Source organism: Muntiacus reevesi, chromosome 18, assembly GCF_963930625.1.
Source record: "Muntiacus reevesi chromosome 18, mMunRee1.1, whole genome shotgun sequence".
NCBI lineage: Eukaryota > Metazoa > Chordata > Mammalia > Artiodactyla > Cervidae > Muntiacus > Muntiacus reevesi.
In genome coordinates, this window is record NC_089266.1 from 55,172,982 (window position 1) to 55,190,593 (window position 17,612).

Sequence of the window (17,612 nt, forward strand, 5' to 3'; positions counted from 1 at the left end):
AACAAACCTCTCTTTGATTGTCATTTTTAATTCAGTTTTATTTTACTTGCAGCAATGAGTGAAAAGTGAAAGTGAAGTTGCTCAGTCGTGCCCGACTCTTTGTGACCCCGTGGACTGTAGCCTACCAGGCTCCTCCGTCCATGGGATTCTCCAGGCAAGAATACTGGAGTGGGTTGCCATTTCCTTCTCCAGGGGAATCTTCCTGACCTAGGGATAGAACCCGGGTCTCCCACATTGTAGGCAGACACTTTAACCTCTGACCCACCATGGAATAAGCAATTCTAATTATTGCAAGTGAACCTTACTGGTGATGAATTTTACTCCAGTTCTGTGATCCTGGAAAACAGTAAAGAAACTTACTCACCCTTTGTGTTCCAGAAAACAGCTTACCACCAACAAACCACCTTTCCCCCAGGCTTTGGATGAGAGTCATATACAAACCCCTTGTTCACTTGTCACAAGGCCAGACACAATGCCTCTAAATTCCCTTTCTATGTCCCATTAATGATCAGCTAAACTGCTTACTCTACTGACCAATAGGAACAAAATGCTTGTTAGCCGAACTAAAGTGTCTGTTCTCCCTCCAGGCCCCTAAACTTGGCCCAGCCTCAGCCTGAGCAGCATCAGATCCAGTCACCATTGAGAATAGATTGGCTCCAGGGTAAGAAATTCTCTGTTACATTCTCCAGTTAGATCATCTTCATTTCACTCCCGCACATGTGGCTTCAGTCTTGCTGACTTAAAAAAGACCTTTCTGCCTCACTCCTGAGACACTCTGAAGTTTATGGTCAAAGCTTTCTCCCTACTATGATAATCCCTAACCCTTGGCAAATAATCGTTTTGAATTAAAGTCCTCTTACTAAGTGAAAGGTTTTTTGTTTTTGTTTTTTTGACTTTAAAGTATACTGTTAAATACTTTAAATATAAATATTCTATTAAAATACTTAAAGAAACACTACTGGCTATAGTACATTTATTTATCCTCAGCAGAGTAAATTATGTAACAGGTAATGTGTTTATATATGAGAAATGTCCAAATGTCAAAAAGCTTGCATTTGACATTTGCAATTCCTGCATAGGAATAATTTCTACAGAGGAGTAATCCCCACCATTCTTACACCCTGTAGCCTGACCTAGAGAAAGGTATCACTCATTCTTTTCAATTATGGTGTTTATCTGCATTTACATAGCTAACTACAAGACAGCCTTGATAAATCACATCTCTCTAATCCTGTCAGTATGCACTTGAGTGTGCACTGAATTTCCTTTGCCTCTCCTAGAAGAGCTCATTTTCATTCCTCATGGGCCAGGAAGCCTCTCAAATCTACCACTGTGGCAGCTATACAACACCAACCTTCTATGGCATGTAATGGGCTCAGAAGATATGAAAAATAAACATTTTTCATTAAGGAAAATCACTCCTAATGGCAGGTGTCAAAGCTGCAGCTGTCACTGGGAAGTATGTACCATGACAGTTAAGAAGAAAGACAGCTGACTAAATATGATTCAATATTTGATATCTCTCCAAAAACACATGGCAAATTTAATGCTGAAGGACTGCAGAGAACTAGGCAAAATAACACTGATAGTTAATGTTTACTGCATCTTTGTTGAATACCAGGCCCTGGACTAAGTGCTTTACAGGGGTCACCTCACTTAATGTATACAATGAAAACATGAGGTATAGATCATTAGTAAACTCATTTATAGACAACAAGAAAGAGGTTTAAAGAAGTTCTGAGAAATTCTCGGAAAAGTTAGTTCTGTAGAGATAAGAAGCAGCTTGGTGTTTGTCTGGAATTGGAAGTGGGAACAGCAAGGGACTGTAAATGAGCAAGACATGTCTTTGGAGGTTACACAAAAGTTCCAAACTTAAACTCCAGTGAATGTTGCATAACATCATAAATTTACTAAAAATCATTGAATTGTGAACTTTAAATGAAAAAGAATTTGTAGGACTTAATAAGTCTGTAAGGTTTTTAATTATATTATGAAGCTTTCCCAATGTCACACAACTAAGGAACCTGACTTGAAGTTCATTAGTTGCAGCAGAACCTGGACTTATAGCCAGCGATGTGATGGCAGAGATCAAAGTGTATTATCCTGCCTTCAAAGAGTCACTGACCTCTCCCAACATATTATTAGGTAAACAATAAACAGTTGGAGTGCACTCAGCCACAGCCAGGGTACCTTATAATTTATCATTTCAACCATAACTCTTTCAAATGACAGGGGTATTATTATATTTTTCAACAGGAAAAGGGTAAGCTAAGCCTATGGTAGATATGTTGGGACACAGATCGCTCTAGCTATAGCTCACAGCCAAACACCTTTTAATTTATGAGGTGCTTCAAAATGTATCTTCCAGTTGGATCCTTGTAGAAATTTGGCAGGGAAGGATTTCTTTCCACTTTATAGACTCAGCTAGGGTTTTAGGTTCATAAATCTTTAACTGACAGAGCAACTTGGCAACAAAACTACACTTTAAACTGGGGGTTGCTGAATCTGCCATGTTAGCTATTATTGAACAGTTTACAACCTAAGAATAGATTTTACATTTTAAGTAGTTATAAAAGTTTGTACAAAATAACCATCATTTTGCCTTTTAGCCTGTAAAGCCTAAAATATTTTTTATTTGGCTCTTACAGGGAAAATAAAAATGACAATCTTGGCTTTAGATGATTGCCACCATCCATTCTAAAACAACAACCCAGGAAAGCTCTGAATTACTACAGTCATGTTGCAATTCCACATACAGGAGAGGAATCTTTGTGTCATAAGTCCCAAATATATTATATTTTATTTTGAATCACATGGAAACTTATTAGTTAAGTTCAGGCTGCCCTTCAAGTAAATCTGTCAATCTTTAGTAAACTATACAAGATAAATACCAAAAATCTTAAATATATCATATACAAAGAGAAAAATAAAATCTTGAAAGAAGCCATGGAAGGGAGGATGGGGGAGCACTTTATCAACTGAGGAATACAGATGGAAATTATAGCAGACATCCCATCAGAAACCTGACAAAAAAAGAATGGAATGAAATATATAGCATTTTGAAAGAAATAAGTCACCGACCTAGTGTTTTATATCCAACAAAACTGTCCTTCAAAATAGAAGAAAAAATTAAAAAAAACTTTTCAAACAAATAAAAACTGAGCAAGCAGCAGATCACCTGCTCTGAAACAAATGCTAAAACAAGTTTGTCAGGGAGAAAAAAATAGTTTAGGTCAGGAACTCAGATCTACATAGCATAAAAACTGCCTGTTTTAGCCTTACAGTTTCTAGAAGGCATGGACTTTGTCTTGTTCATCAGGAATTACTGGAGCTCAGCAAAATACTGGCATACAATAGGTCCTGAAAGACTGGTTGGATAGATTATGAACCAATATTCTGGAGTTTTTGTCTCACTAGAGTATATTCAGACAACCCAAAGGCAGACACAGAAAGAAGCATTTCTTACACTAAATGCCAAGATAAGGAAGTTGTATTATATTTCTTAGCCTTTTTATATCTTAACAACACATTAAAGGTCCCAGGCTAAAATTCAAAGTTCTATATTCACACGAGTCTCCCATTCTTACAAAAATATATTCATCTGCATGGTTTCCACAGAGAGCAAAATAGTTTGCCAAAATAGTGTTGGGAGTGGTGAGCTTGTGAAGTAACAAAGTACCCCCACTGGAGAGCCTGATAGAATTCTCCTTCTGCTCATAGGTGATGATTTTGATGCTAAAGGCAGGTTGGAAGACCAAACAAGAACCATTTTCTATGTGACATTGCCCCAGTTCAAGCCCTGATTAGCCCAGGTATAGGTGTAATAACACGTTTAAAGATCCAGAATGTCTAGTTCCTTCCAACAAGTCACCTTAACTGTCAAGGTGTCCCAAGGCCCAATGATAATAAAAGTTCTGGTTGATTAATAGCCACCTGGTGTGATCTGGATGCAAGGATGTAGGGAAAGGCAGAGTGGTAGCACAAAGCTATACCTGCAGACAAATGTGCAGAATCCTCTCAGCTCTCTCACTTCATTTCCTCAAAGCCACATCTTAGGACCCGCATCTTCATACTGCCTCCTACCACACCTTCCAGCTGAAGGAGAACCAAGGCTCTGACATGTCTATCCAGTTGTGTGCTCAGGGATGGTAGAATAGGACAGAAAGAGACACGCAGAGGGGGGTGGCCTCAATCAGTAGCAGGAAGGAGGAGGAGGCTGCATATGATTTTCAGTAAACCTGGTGACCTTACCCATGAGTAAATAGGCTCCATAAGTGTCCTGAGTGCAAAAAATTGTTCCAGGAATCTTGCTGGTACATAGAAGGGTGGGGGAAGGGAGAAGAATAGTCCCATTATTCAGAAGTAAAGAAAACAATGATGCTATCAGATTATGATTCTACCTGGAGAATGAGAGTGGAAGCTTCTCTTTCATGGAGGTAAATGGCAATTAAATATTTGCTTCCCTCTGAAAGGTCAAACTTCCTCTCAGCCCAGCCTGGCGAACCACAGAGTTTTCCCAGAGAGGTCATGCTCCTAATAATTTAATAGGTTAACAGCAGAGGAAAGAACAGTCCCTGGGAAAGTGTGATCTGCTCCTCACTAAACTTACTGATTAGAAGATTTATGAAAGGCTAAAAGCAGCTTTACTTCACGATGAAAGACATCTAAAAAAACATAAGAAGTCAAACCATCAGCCAGACCTTTGTATTTTGCTGCACTGAAAGTCTTGTGGGATCTCAGTTCCACTGTCAGAGATCAAACCTGCGACCCCAGCAATGAAAGCACGGAGTCCTATCCCCTGGATCACCAGGAAATTCCCCAGATCTTTTTATACCAGTATTTTCCTGGTCTAAATCAATGATGTGCTTGCTGCACATGATCTGTACGCTGGTTTCACATGATCTGCTGTCACGTCACCATTTCTACTGGCACGGGAACCAGCCTAAAGCTCCAAGAGGACCTGACTGAAGATCCCTGGGAAAGTTTGTGTAAGTGACCCATGGCCCTGCTCTGCCAGGAGAATTTCTCAACATTGCTCAGGGAACCTCATGCACTACCAACTGGTGACTATTTTAAAAATCAGAGAGAGTGAGTCTTAAAGTGGATGTTGCCTTTGTCTCAGATACTCTTTTACTTTCACTTTTATCGTTCAGTCCCCACTGTTTATCAACTCCTGCTTCCAAACTCAGAACCCTCTTGAGCACCATGCAAGAGGTCCCTCATACATCAGTTGTCCTCAAATCTGGTCCCTGGACCAGGAGTCTCAACATAAGTTGTTGTTCAGTTGCTCGGTCATGTCCAACTCCTTGTGACCCTATGAACTATAGCATACCAGGTTTCCCTGTCCTTCACCATCTCCTGGAGCATGCTCAAACTCATGCCCATTGAGTTGGTGATGCCAACCAATCATCTCATCCTCTGTCTTCCCCTTCTCCTCCTGCCTTCAATGCTTCCCAGTATCAGGGTATTTTCTAATGAGTTGGCTCTTTGTACCAGGTGGCCAAAGTCTTAGAGCTTCAGAGTCGGTATCAGTCTTTCCAATAAATATTCAGGACTGATTTCCTTTACAATTGACTAGTGTGATCTCCTTGCAGTCCAAGGGACTCTCAAGAGTCTTCTCCAACACCACAGTTCAAAAGCATCAATTTTTCAGTGCTCAGCCTTCTTTATGGTCCAACTCTCACATCTATACATGACTACTGGAAAAACCATAGCTTTAACTGTATGGACCTTTGTTTGCAAAGTAGTGTCTCTGCTTTTTAATATGCTGTCTAGGTTTGCGTTCCAAGGAGCAAGCATCTTTTAATTTCATGGCTGCAGTCACCATGTACAGTGATTTTGGAACCGAAGAAAATAAAATCTATCATTGTTTCCATTGCTTCCCCATCTATTTACCATGAAGTGATGGGACTGGATACCATGATCTTCATTTTTAGAATGTTGACTTTTAAGCCAGTTTTTTCACTCTCCTCTTTCACCTTCATCAAGAGGCTCTTTAGTTCCCCTTCCATTTCTGCCATAAGGGTGGAGTCATCTGCATATCTGAGGTTGTTGATAGTTCTCCTGGCAATCTTGATTCCAGCTTGTGCTTCATACAACCCAACATTGTGCATGATGTACTCTGCATTGAATTAAATAAACAGGATGACAATATACAGCCTTGACATTCTCCTTTCCCAATTTGGAACCAGTCCATTGTTTCTTGTCTGGTTCTAACTTTTGCTTCTTAACCTGCATACAGGTTTCACAGGAAGCAAGTAAGGTGGTCTGGCATTCCCATCTCTTTAAGAATTTTCCAGTTTGTTGTGATCCACACAGCATGGGAAGTGAGTGCAATTGTCTGATTGTTAGCACATTCTTTAGTACTACCCTTCTTGGGAACTGGGATGAGAATTGACCTTTTCCAGTCCTGTAGCCACTGCTAGGTCTTCCAGATTTGCTGACACATTGAATGCAGCACCTTGATAGAATCATCCTTTAGGGTTTTGAATAGTTCTCTGTTGCGCAGGCACAGGCGGGCCGAGAGGAGCTACTCCACATTCAAGGCCAGGAGGGGCGGCCGTGAGGAGACACCCCTCGTCCCAGGTAAGGAGCAGTGGCTGTGCTTTCCTGGAGCAGCTGTGAAGAGATACCCCACGTCCAAGGTAAGAGAAACCCCAGTAAGACAGTAGGTGTTGCGAGAGGGCATCACAGGGCAGAAACCCTAAAAGCATAATCACAGAAAACTAGCCAATCTGATCACAGGGCCACAGTCTTGTCTAACTCAATGAAACTAAGCCATGCTGTATGGGGCCATCCAAGATGATCAGGTCATGGTGGAGAGGTCTGACAGAATGTGGTCCACTGGAGAAGAGAATGGCAAACCAGTTCAGTATTCTTGCCTTGAGAACCCCATGAACAGTATGAGAAGGCAAAACGATAGGATACTGAAAGAGGAACTCCCCAGGTCGGTAGGTGCCCAATATGCTACTGGAGATCAGTGGAGAAATAACTCCAGAAAGAATGAAGGGATGCAGCCAAAGCAAAAACAATACCCAGTTGTAGATGGGACTGGTGATAGAAGCAAGGTCGGATGCTGTAAAGAAGCAATATTGCATAGGAACCTGGAATGTTAGGTCCATGAATCAAGGCAAATTGGAAGTGGCCAAACAGGAGATGGCAAGAGTGAATGTCGACATTCTAGGAATCAGCGAACTAAAATGGACTGGAATGGTGAATTTAACTCAGATGACCATTATATCTACTACTGTGGGCAGGAATCCCTAGAAGACATGGAGGAGCCATCATAGTCAACAAAAGAGTCTGAAATGCAGTACTTGGATGCAATCTCAAAAACGACAGAATGATCTCTGTTCATTTCCAAGGCAAACCATTCAATATCACAGTAATCCAACCAACAGTATGCCCCAACCAGTAATGCTGAAGAAGCTGAAGTTGAACGTTCCATGAAGACCTACAAGAGTTTTAGAACTAACACCCAAAAAAGATGTCCTTTTCATTATAGGGGACTGATATGCAAATTTAGGAAATCAAGAAGCACCTGGAGTAACAGGCAAATTTGGCCTTGGAGTACAAAGTGAAGCAGGGCAATGGCTAATAGAGTTTTGCCAAGAGAATGCACTGGTCATAGCAAACATCCTCTTCCAACAACACAAGAGACAACTTTCCACATGGACATCACCACATGGTCAACACCAAAATCAGATTGATTATATTCTTTGCAGCCAAAGATGGAGAAGCTCTATACAGTCAGCAAAAACAAGATGAGGAGCTTACTGTGGCTAAGATCATGAACTCCTTTATTGCAAAATTCAGACTTAAATTGAAGAAAGTAGGGAAAACCACTAGGCCATTCAGGTATGACCTAAATCAGATCCCTTAAAACTATACAGTGGACGTGAGAAATAGATTCAAGGGACTAGATCTGATAGACAGAGTGCCTGATGAACTATGGACGGAGGTTTGTGACACTGTACAGGAGACAGGGATCAAGACCATCTCCAAAAAAAAAAAAAAAAAAAAAAAAAACAACAACAAAAAAAAAAAAACCATCCCCAAGAAAAAGAAATGCAAAAAAGCAAAATAGCTGTCTGAGGAGCCCTTACAAATATCTGTGAAAAGAAGAGATGTGAAAAGCAAAGGAGAAAAAGAAAGATACACCCATTTGAATGCAGAGTTTCAAAGAACAGCAAGGAGAGATAAGAAAGCCTTCCTCAGTGATCAGTCCAAAGAAATAGAGGAAAACAATAGAATGGGAAAGACTAAAGATCTCTCCAAGAAAATGAGAGATACCAAGGGAAGATTTCCTGCAAAGATGGGCTCAATAAAGGACAGAAATGGTATAGACCTGACAGAAGCAGAAGATATTAAGAAGAGGTGGCAAGAATATACAGAAGAACTATTCAAAAAAGATCTTCACGACCCAGACAACCATGATGGTGTGATCACTCATACTCACCTAGAGCCAGACATCCTGGAATGTGAAGTCAAGTGGGCCTTAGGAAGCATCACTACAAACAAAGCTAGTGGAGGTGATGGAATTACAGTTGAGCTATTTCAAATCCTCAAAGATGATGCTGAGAAAGTGCTGCACTCAACATACCAGAAAATTTGGAAAACTCAACAGTGGCCAGAGGACTGGAAAGATCACTTTTCATTCCAATCCCAAAGAAAGGCAAAGCCAAAGAACGCTCAAACTACTGCACAATTGCACTCATCTCACACGCTAGTAAAGTAATGCTCAAAATTCTCCAAGCCAGGCTTCAACAGTATGTGAACCGTGAACTTCCAGATGTTCAAGCTGGTTTTAGAAAAGGCAGAGGAACCAGAGATCAAATTGCCAACATCTTTTGGATCATCAAAAAAGCAAGAGATTTCCAGGAAAACATCTATTTCTGCTTTATTGACTATGCCAAAGCCTTCGACTGTGTGGATCACAACAAACTGTGGAAAATTCTGAAAGAGATGGGAATACCAGACCACCCGACCTGCCTCTTGAGAAATGTGTATGCAGGTCAGGAAGCAACAGTTAAAACTGGACATGGAACAACAGACTGATTCTAAATAGGAAAAGGAGTATGTCAAGGCTGTATACTGTCACCCTGTTTATTTAACTTATATGCAGAGTACATCATGAGAAATGCTGGGCTGGAGGAAGCACAAGCTGGAATCAAGATTGCTGGGAGAAATATCAATAACCTCAGATATGCAGATGACACCACTCTTATGGCAGAAAGTGAAGAACTAAAAAGCCTCTTGATGAAAGTGAAAGAGGAGAGTGAAAAAGTTGGCTTAAAACTCAACATTTGGAAAACTAAGATTATGGCATCCAGTCCATCACTTCATGTCATGTATACGGGGAAACAGTGGAAACAGTACAGACTTTTATTTTTTTCTGCTTCAAAATCACTGCAGATGGTGACTGCAGCCATCAAATTAAAAGATGCTTGCTCCTTGAAAGGAAAGTTATGACCAACCTAGACAGCATATTGAAACGCAGAGACATTACTTTGCAACAAAGGTCCTTCTAGTCAAGGCTATGGTTTTTCCAATATTCATGTATGGATGTGAGAGTTGGAGTGCCGAAGAATTGATGCTTTTGAACTGTGGTGTTAGAGAAGACTCTTGAGAATCTCTTGGACTGCAAGGAGATCCAACCAGTCCATCCTTAGGCAAATCAGTCCTGAATATTCATTGGAAGACCTGATGTTGAAGTTGAAACTCCAATACTTTGGCCACCTGATGTGACTAACTAACTCAGTGGAAAAGAGCCTGATGCTGGGAAAGACTGAAGGCAGGAGGAGAAGGGGATGACAGAGGATGAGATGGTTGGATGGCATCACTGACTCAATGGACATGAGTTTGAGTAAACTCTGAGAGTTGGTAACAGACAGGATGGCCTGGTGTGCTGCAGTCCATGGGGTCACAGAGTCAAGACACGACTGAGTGACTGAACTGAACTGAACTACCAGAACTCACTCCCATAGTATAAATTTGAAGATAACAGGATTAGTCATAAGGTTTTCAAGAAGGAGAAACTGTCCACAAACAGGTTACATTGTTGTTATATAATCCTTAGTACAGAGTTAAGCTGAGTTGTTTTGTTGTGTAATCACTGCCTCTGGGCTTAAAGAAAAAATGTTTTACGTGACTAAGACTAAGGAATGTAGATGAAGAAAAAAAAAAAAAAGTTTGACCTTTTCTCCTCCTTGAGAATTCCAGACCCCTATCTCCTCTTTGAGAGCCCCAGATCCCTCTCTCCTCCTCGGGGATCCCAGACTTCTTTTCAACCTGTCTAGAAATTGAGTCTCTCTTTACTATTAGTTTATTCTCATCATTGAATATGGTTTATTGTTCATTCATTGAAGCAGAGGCTCTGCCTTCCTGCTCTAAGGCAGTGCCTGCCAGGGCAACTACATAGGAGGCATTTGATGAGTATCTCCTGAGTAAATGGCAAACCACTCCAGTATTCTTGCCTGGAAAATCCCATGGACAGAGAATCTTGGCAGGCTACAGTCCATGGGGTCGCAAGAGTCAGACATAACTTAGCAAGTAAAACACTGCCACATCCTGAGTAAATTAATGAGAGCGTGCGAGCATGGTGGAGCAGAAATGACTATCTGACTCTAACCCATGTTCTTCCCACAATACCACTTGGAATAGCACGTAGCGGCTTTGCATTAGTTTTGCTTAGTTCGGGGAAAGAGAAGATACTTCTAAATTGAAGCAAGCTTTATATTTTGGTACTGAGCTTATCAAAGTAAACTGGTTCATGTCTGGTTACTAGTTATGAGGTCTTATAGGGCTCACTTAACAACCCTGGTTGTTGGTCTAATACCATCTGTAAAGTAGGAAAAGAAGTCTATATCTGTCTATCTCCTAGAATTCTGAAGAGGGATAAGTGAAAACGTATATGCAATAGCATTTTGCATATTAAAGTACCGTGTAAAGATAAGTTATTACCATTACAACATGGGGAGGAAAAAAAGGAAAGGTGAGAACAGGGAAGCTGAAAAAAGAAAAGAAAGTAAAAGAAAAGTGAAAAGAAAATGTGATGGTGTTGGAGAGAATGGTTTCTAAGATTTTCTAAGTCTAAAATTCTCTGATTCAATAGAAAGAGAAAATAAAAATATTATCAAAATCCATGGCTGACTCATGTCAATGTATGACAAAAACCACTACAATATTGTAAAGTAATTAGCCTCCAACTAATAAAAATAAATGAAAAAAAAATATTGTCTAGCAAAGTAGCAATTTGTCCAAGAATAAAATTCAGTATTATTTGTATCTACTAAAACCACAATCTGTTTTAGTTTAAAATATACATTTTTTTGTTACATTGCAAGCTCTTTCAAATGCCTCTACTCTTATTTTAGTCTTTTTAATTCATGTAAAAGTAGCTTTCTTACAGTGTCATTTAGATCATGATCACATCTCATTGTGGCTTCTTAGCTAATTGTACATAGCTGTATATGATCCAAACTCATAGCAGATTATTCTCTAGGGAGTACCAAGCTTGGTTCTACTGGATAAAGGCCACTGAAAAGTCTGAGAAGGGGGACTCTCTGATTCTTCTCAATCTACAAATTCCAAATAATAAATCCTTGATGAAGCAGCTGGTGTGATTTGTATGTAAGCCATGATGAACTGCCATTATCATGATCAGGACATTCATCTACTGAACATCCACCTTACTCAGCAAACATTTGGTAAGAAATTTGAGCCTACTACAGCAAACTCCAGCAATCCAACAATCCTTATTTGATTACCTGTCTCAGCTTCCCCTTATAGGTCTTATATTAACAAAAATGGGGAGAGACAGTAAAATCAAGGGACTCATTACAGCAGGGTGGAAATCTTTTGATGATTATTAAGAAATAAGATGATTGATGTGGCTATTGATGGTCTGAAGTAAAGGTCTTAATGTAGACTTTCAAAAGTCAGGTGGTATAGTCGTTTTCACAATATTGATTCTTCCTACCCAAGAACGTGGAATATCTCTCCATCTTTTTATATCATCTTTGATTTCTTTCATCAGTGTCTTATCATTTTCTGTGTATAGTTCTTTTGTCTCCTTAGGTGAGTTTATTCCTAGATATTTAATTCTTTTTGTTGCAATGGTGAATTGAATTGATTCCTTCATTTCTCTTTATGATTTTTCATTGTTAGTATATAGAAATGCAAGTGATTTCTGTGTATTGATTTTGTATCCTGCAATTTTGCTAAATTCACTGATTAGCTGTAGTAATTTTCTGATACTATCTTTAGGGTTTTCTACATGCAGTATCATGTCATCTGCAAGCATTGAGAGCTTTACTTCTTTTTTCCAATCTGGATTCCTTTTATTTATTTTTCTCCTTTGCTTGCTTTAGCTAGGATTTCCAGAAGTATGCTGAATAATAGTGGCAAAAGTGAACATGCTTGTCTTGCTCCTGATCGTAGGGGGAATGCTTTCAGTTTTTCATCATTGAGAATAATGCTTGCTGTAGGCTTAACATATATGGCCTTTACTGTGTTGAGGTAGGTTCCTTCTATGCCCATTTTTTGAAGAGTTTTAAGCATAAGTGAGTGTTGAATTTTGTCAAAGGCTTTTTCTGCACCTATTGAGATGATCATATGGTTTATATCTTTCAATTTGTTAATATGGTGTATCACATTGATTGATTTGCATATATTGAAGAATCCTTGCATCCCTGGGATAAACCCAATTTGATCAAGGTGTATGAATTTTTGATGTGTTGCTGAATTCTGTTTGCTAAAATTTTGTAGAGGATTTTTGCATCTACGTTCATCAGTGATAAATTGGCTTGTAGTTCTCGTTTTGTTTTTTTTTTGCATTATCTTTGTCTGGTTTTGGTATCAGAGTGACGGTGACCTTGTAGAATGAATTTGGAAGTGTTCCTTCCTCCGCAATTTTTTGAAAGAGTTTTAGAAGGATAGGCATTAGCTCTTCTCTAAATGTTTGATAGAATTCTCCTGTGAAGCCATCTGGTCCTGGGCTTTTGTTTTTTGGGAGATTTTTGATCACCATTTCAATTTCAGTGCTTGTAATTTGATTGTTCATAATTTCTATTTCTTCCTGGTTCAGTCTTGGAAGATTGACCTTTTCTAAGAATCTGTCCATTGCTTCCATGTTATCCATTTTATTGCCACATAGTTGTTCACAATAGTCTCTTAAAATCCTTTGTATTTTTGCACTGTCTGCTATAACCTCTCCTTTTTCATTTCTAATTTTGTTGATTTTATTCTTCTTTCTTTTTTCTTGATGAATCTGGCTAAAGTTTTGTCAATTTTGTTTATCTTCTCAAAGAACCAGCTTTTAGTTTTATTAATCTTTACTATTATTTTTCTCATTTCTTTTGCATTTATTTCTGCTTGGATTCCTATGATTTCTTTCCTTTGACTAATTTTGGGCTTTTTTTTTGTTTGTTTGTTTGTTCTTCTTCCAGTTGTTTTAGGTGTAAATTTAGGTGGTCTATTCAATGTTTTTCTTATTTCTTGAAATAGGATTATATTGCTATAACCTTCCCTCTTAGGACTGCTTTTGCTGCATCCCATAGGTTTTGAGTTATTTTGTTTTTAATGTGATCCCTATCAAATTACCAAAGGTATTTTTCACAAAACTAGAACAAAAAAATTTCACAATCATATGGAAACACAAAAGACCCAGAATAGCCAAGGCAGTCTTGAGAAAAAAATGGAGCTGGAGAAATCAACCTTCCTGACTTCAGATCATTCTACAAAGCTACAGTCATCAAGACAGCATGGTACTGGCACAAAAACAGAAATACAGACCAATGGAACAAGATAGAGAACCTAGAGATAAACCCATGCACCTATGGGTACCTTATATTTGACAAAGGAGGCAAGAATATACAACGGGACAAAGACAACCTCTTCAATAAATGGTGCTGGGAAAACTGGAGAGCTACACATAAAAGAATGAAATTAGAACACTTCCTAACACCATACACAAAGATAAACTCAAAATGGATTAAAGATATAAATGTAAGACCAGAAACTATAAAACTCTTAGAGAAAAATATAGGCAGAACTCTCGATGATATAAATCAAAGCAAGATCCTCTATGACTCACCTCCTAGAGTAATGGAAATAAAAACAAAAGTAAACAAGTGGGACCTGATTATAAATTTAAAAGCTTTTTCACAGCAAAGGAAACTATAAGCAAGGTGAAAAGACAACCCTCAGAATGGGAAAAAATAATAGCAAATGAAACAACTGACAAAGGATTAATTTCCAAAATATACAAGCAGTTCATACAACTCAGTACCAGAAAAACAAACAACCCAGTGAAAAAGTGGGAAAAAGACCTAAACAGAAATTTCCCCAAAGAAGACATACAGGTGGCTAACAAACACATGAGAAGATGCTCAACATCACTCATTATTAGAGAAATGCAAATCAAAATTACAATGAGATATCACCTCACACCGGTCAGAATGGCCATCATCAAAAAGTACAAACAACAAATGCTGGAGAGGGTGTGGAGAAAAGGGAACACTCTTGCACTGTTGGTGGGAATGTAAATTGATACAGCCACTATGGAAGACGGTATGGAGATTCCTTAAGAAACTAGGAATAAAGGCACAATATGACCCAGCAATCCCACTCCTAGGCATAAATCCTGAGGAAACCAAAACTAAAAGAGAAATATGTATCCCATTGTTCATTGCAGCACTATTTACAGTAGCTAGAACATGGTAGCAACCTAGATGTCCATTGACAGATGAATGGATAAAGAAGGTGTGGTACATATACACAGTGGAATATTACTCGACCATAAAAAGGAGCACATTTGAGTCAGTTCTAATGAGATGGATGAGCCTAGAACCTATTATACAGAGTGAAGTGAGTCAGAAAGAGAAAGATAAATACCATATTCTAATGCATGTATATGGAATCTAGAATAATGGCACCAAAGAATTTATTCACAGGGCAACAATGGAGAAACAGACATAGAGAATAGACTTATGAACCTGGGGAGAGGGGAACAGAGGGTGAGATGAATGCAAACAGTAACATGGAAACTTACATTGCCATATATAAAATAGATAGCCAATGGGAATTTGCTGTATGGCTCAGGAAACAAACAGTTGCTCTGTATCAACCCAGAAGGGTGGGATGGGGAGGGAGATGGGAGAGAGTTTCATAAGGGAGGGAATATATATGTATACCTATGGCTGATTCATGTTGAGGTTTGACAGAAAATAACAAAATTCTGTAAAGCAATTATCCAACAATAAAAAAATAAATAAATTTTTAAAAAGTTGGGTGTATCGTTGAGATCCTCTGCTTCTCCCCCAGTATTAGTAAACCTTAAACAATTCCATTCTGTGTATGCTATTTGGAGGAATTTGTAAAGATGGCAAAGATGGCAAAAACCTGATTTGGAATTTTATAGATAATAGTCTGGTATGTTAATCAAGGTAAAGATTGCCAGAGGGGCCAGGCTCTTCTGTTTGCCCTCCAGCCAAGGGCCTGGAGACCAAAAGACATACCTACATGCATAGGTAAAATGACTCCAAGCAGGGAAGTGCATGGCTGTGCAAAAGTGACTTAATGTTAACAACATACACGGTAGGTGAAACCACACAGACCCAGAAGACAGAAAAGGGCAAAGGCCTTTAGAAGAGATAAGTGCAGGCCTGGAGAGAGAATGGGACAAGCTGAATTCACTTTTGATTTGGAGTGGTATTGAGAAGGCAAGATTTGCTAACTGGAGATTAGAGGGAATTCTCTTCCAGGAGGAAAGCAAAGGATAGAAGTCAACTTGGAAAGAAAATGAGGCTCTAGCAAAATGGGTCAGGCAGCATATAATACTGGATGTGGACTAAGGCTGTAGGAAATGTTGTAGGCTTGCAGCTGATACAACAGGGCCTCTTGATATTTAACACAAATGGAAATCATGGTGGCAAGGGAGAGTGGCCCTCCAACCTAGCTGCTGAAGCTCAATGGCACACCTGTAGGACCACATGGCCTCCAACATCTGGAAGTTCTCTGGAGAGACTTGTAACTTACATCAATGAACCATGACTGCTCTCATGCCCAGAACAGGTGGAAAAAAGACTTATATTATCGTTGATAAGGATAGGAAACATTCTGAATACCCATCCTACCCCCAAGAGACAGGTGGGCCTTGCTACATATCAATACACAATGGAAACAATATACAGTACAAAGCCAGACACTCTTGTCTCAGTTCAGGGGATGAAAGCCACAAAAACAGAGGAGCAAAAACCCTTCTGGGGGAGGGGGGGGAATGGTCGGTGTTGACTAGAGGGCAGAGGGAGGTGGATTAGTCATGGGAGATATAGGACCTAGTTCCACATGCATAGCCCTCCTGACTGCAGTTGCCCTCTTTCAGAGTCAGTGAAAGAGCACATGTATGGCACAAGTCTGGAGGTAGACAGCCAAGTCAGTCTTGAGAAATCAATTTAACTGTTTCACATATTCATTTCCATATAAGTAGAAACCTAGCACCTAATATTAGGATTGATTTGAGGATTGAATAAGTCCATGTCTGCAAATCATTTAAACAATGCCTGGAGCCTAAGAAAGCATACAATGCATTAACTGTTATAGTCACTATTAGTATGAATAATAACTCTATAATCAACAGTGCCACAGGAAGGGCATCGATAGATCACAGCCTCTCTCTCAAGTGCTTGACTGAGCTCTACTATGTAGGATGGAAGGGATAGAGTGGGGGAAGGCCAAAAAGCTAGTTAGCAAGTCATTGGGTTTCTTTACATACATTGTCCTGCACACCCATGCTCTGAAAAGTCCAGCCTCTTCTCTACCTGTACTCAAACCTAAGACACTCCATGCCACACAAGCACCATGGGCATCAGCCAAGGAGAGGGGCTCCATATCTTTTACAGGCAAGTGCATGGGGCTGAGAATCAGGTGCACCCACATGTTAAGTCTACCATTAACCTCTCTTACTAACCAATTTCCCTGTCAGGCAGGCCTGATATGAGAATAAAGTCAATTGGCCTCTCCACCCACTAGGAGCCAAAAGCGGCAAAGTCAGCTGGAGGCACCACCCCAGTGCTTATCCCTCCTGGCTCCAGAAGACCTCTGGGGTCTGGACAGGCTGCAGCTTCCCACTGTCCCCTGTATGCTGCCCCCCGCAGTGGCCTCCAGCAGGCGAAACCCTACCCTGTTTAGCTTCCGGTAGATGGTAAGGCCCCTGGATTCCATCTGCCAATTCCAGCCTAATAGCCTGGGATTCTGAAGTTCCGCGCAAGCCTCCTGGAATTGCTCCTCAGAAAAACTCCTGGAAGAGGCCATTCTTCCACAGCCACAAGTCTTCTGCCTGCAAGGGAGGCCACACAGAGCCTTAGTATGTGTTAAGGATCAGGGCAAGAGTGTGGCCAAGAGTGATTGGCAGGAACCAAAGAAGAGATAGGTTAGAAGATGGAACTTATCTATGCACTTGCTGGCAACGTAGCCTACTTTCCTAAGTTTAGAGCCGTCTGGTTCTCTAAACAAGTTTCTTAACTTCACTTTCACTTTTCTCCCAGATTCCTTCTTCCCACTCACAAATTTATCTGTGCACCCAAAGTTTATTTTTTTTTCAAGGAACCGTT

General features: G+C 39.8%; 1 protein-coding gene across 1 annotated transcript in view; it reads right to left on the bottom strand.

The window, feature by feature from the left end:
- LOC136150200 (phosphatidylcholine transfer protein-like) overlaps positions 1–17,313 on the bottom strand; it is a 33,100-nt gene extending 15,787 nt beyond the window's left edge. The window contains exon 1 of the mRNA XM_065910941.1: positions 17,182–17,313. Within this exon, the coding sequence (XP_065767013.1) occupies positions 17,182–17,313 (132 nt within the window). The remainder of the gene's footprint in view (positions 1–17,181) is intronic.
- Positions 17,314–17,612: the final 299 nt, after the last annotated feature.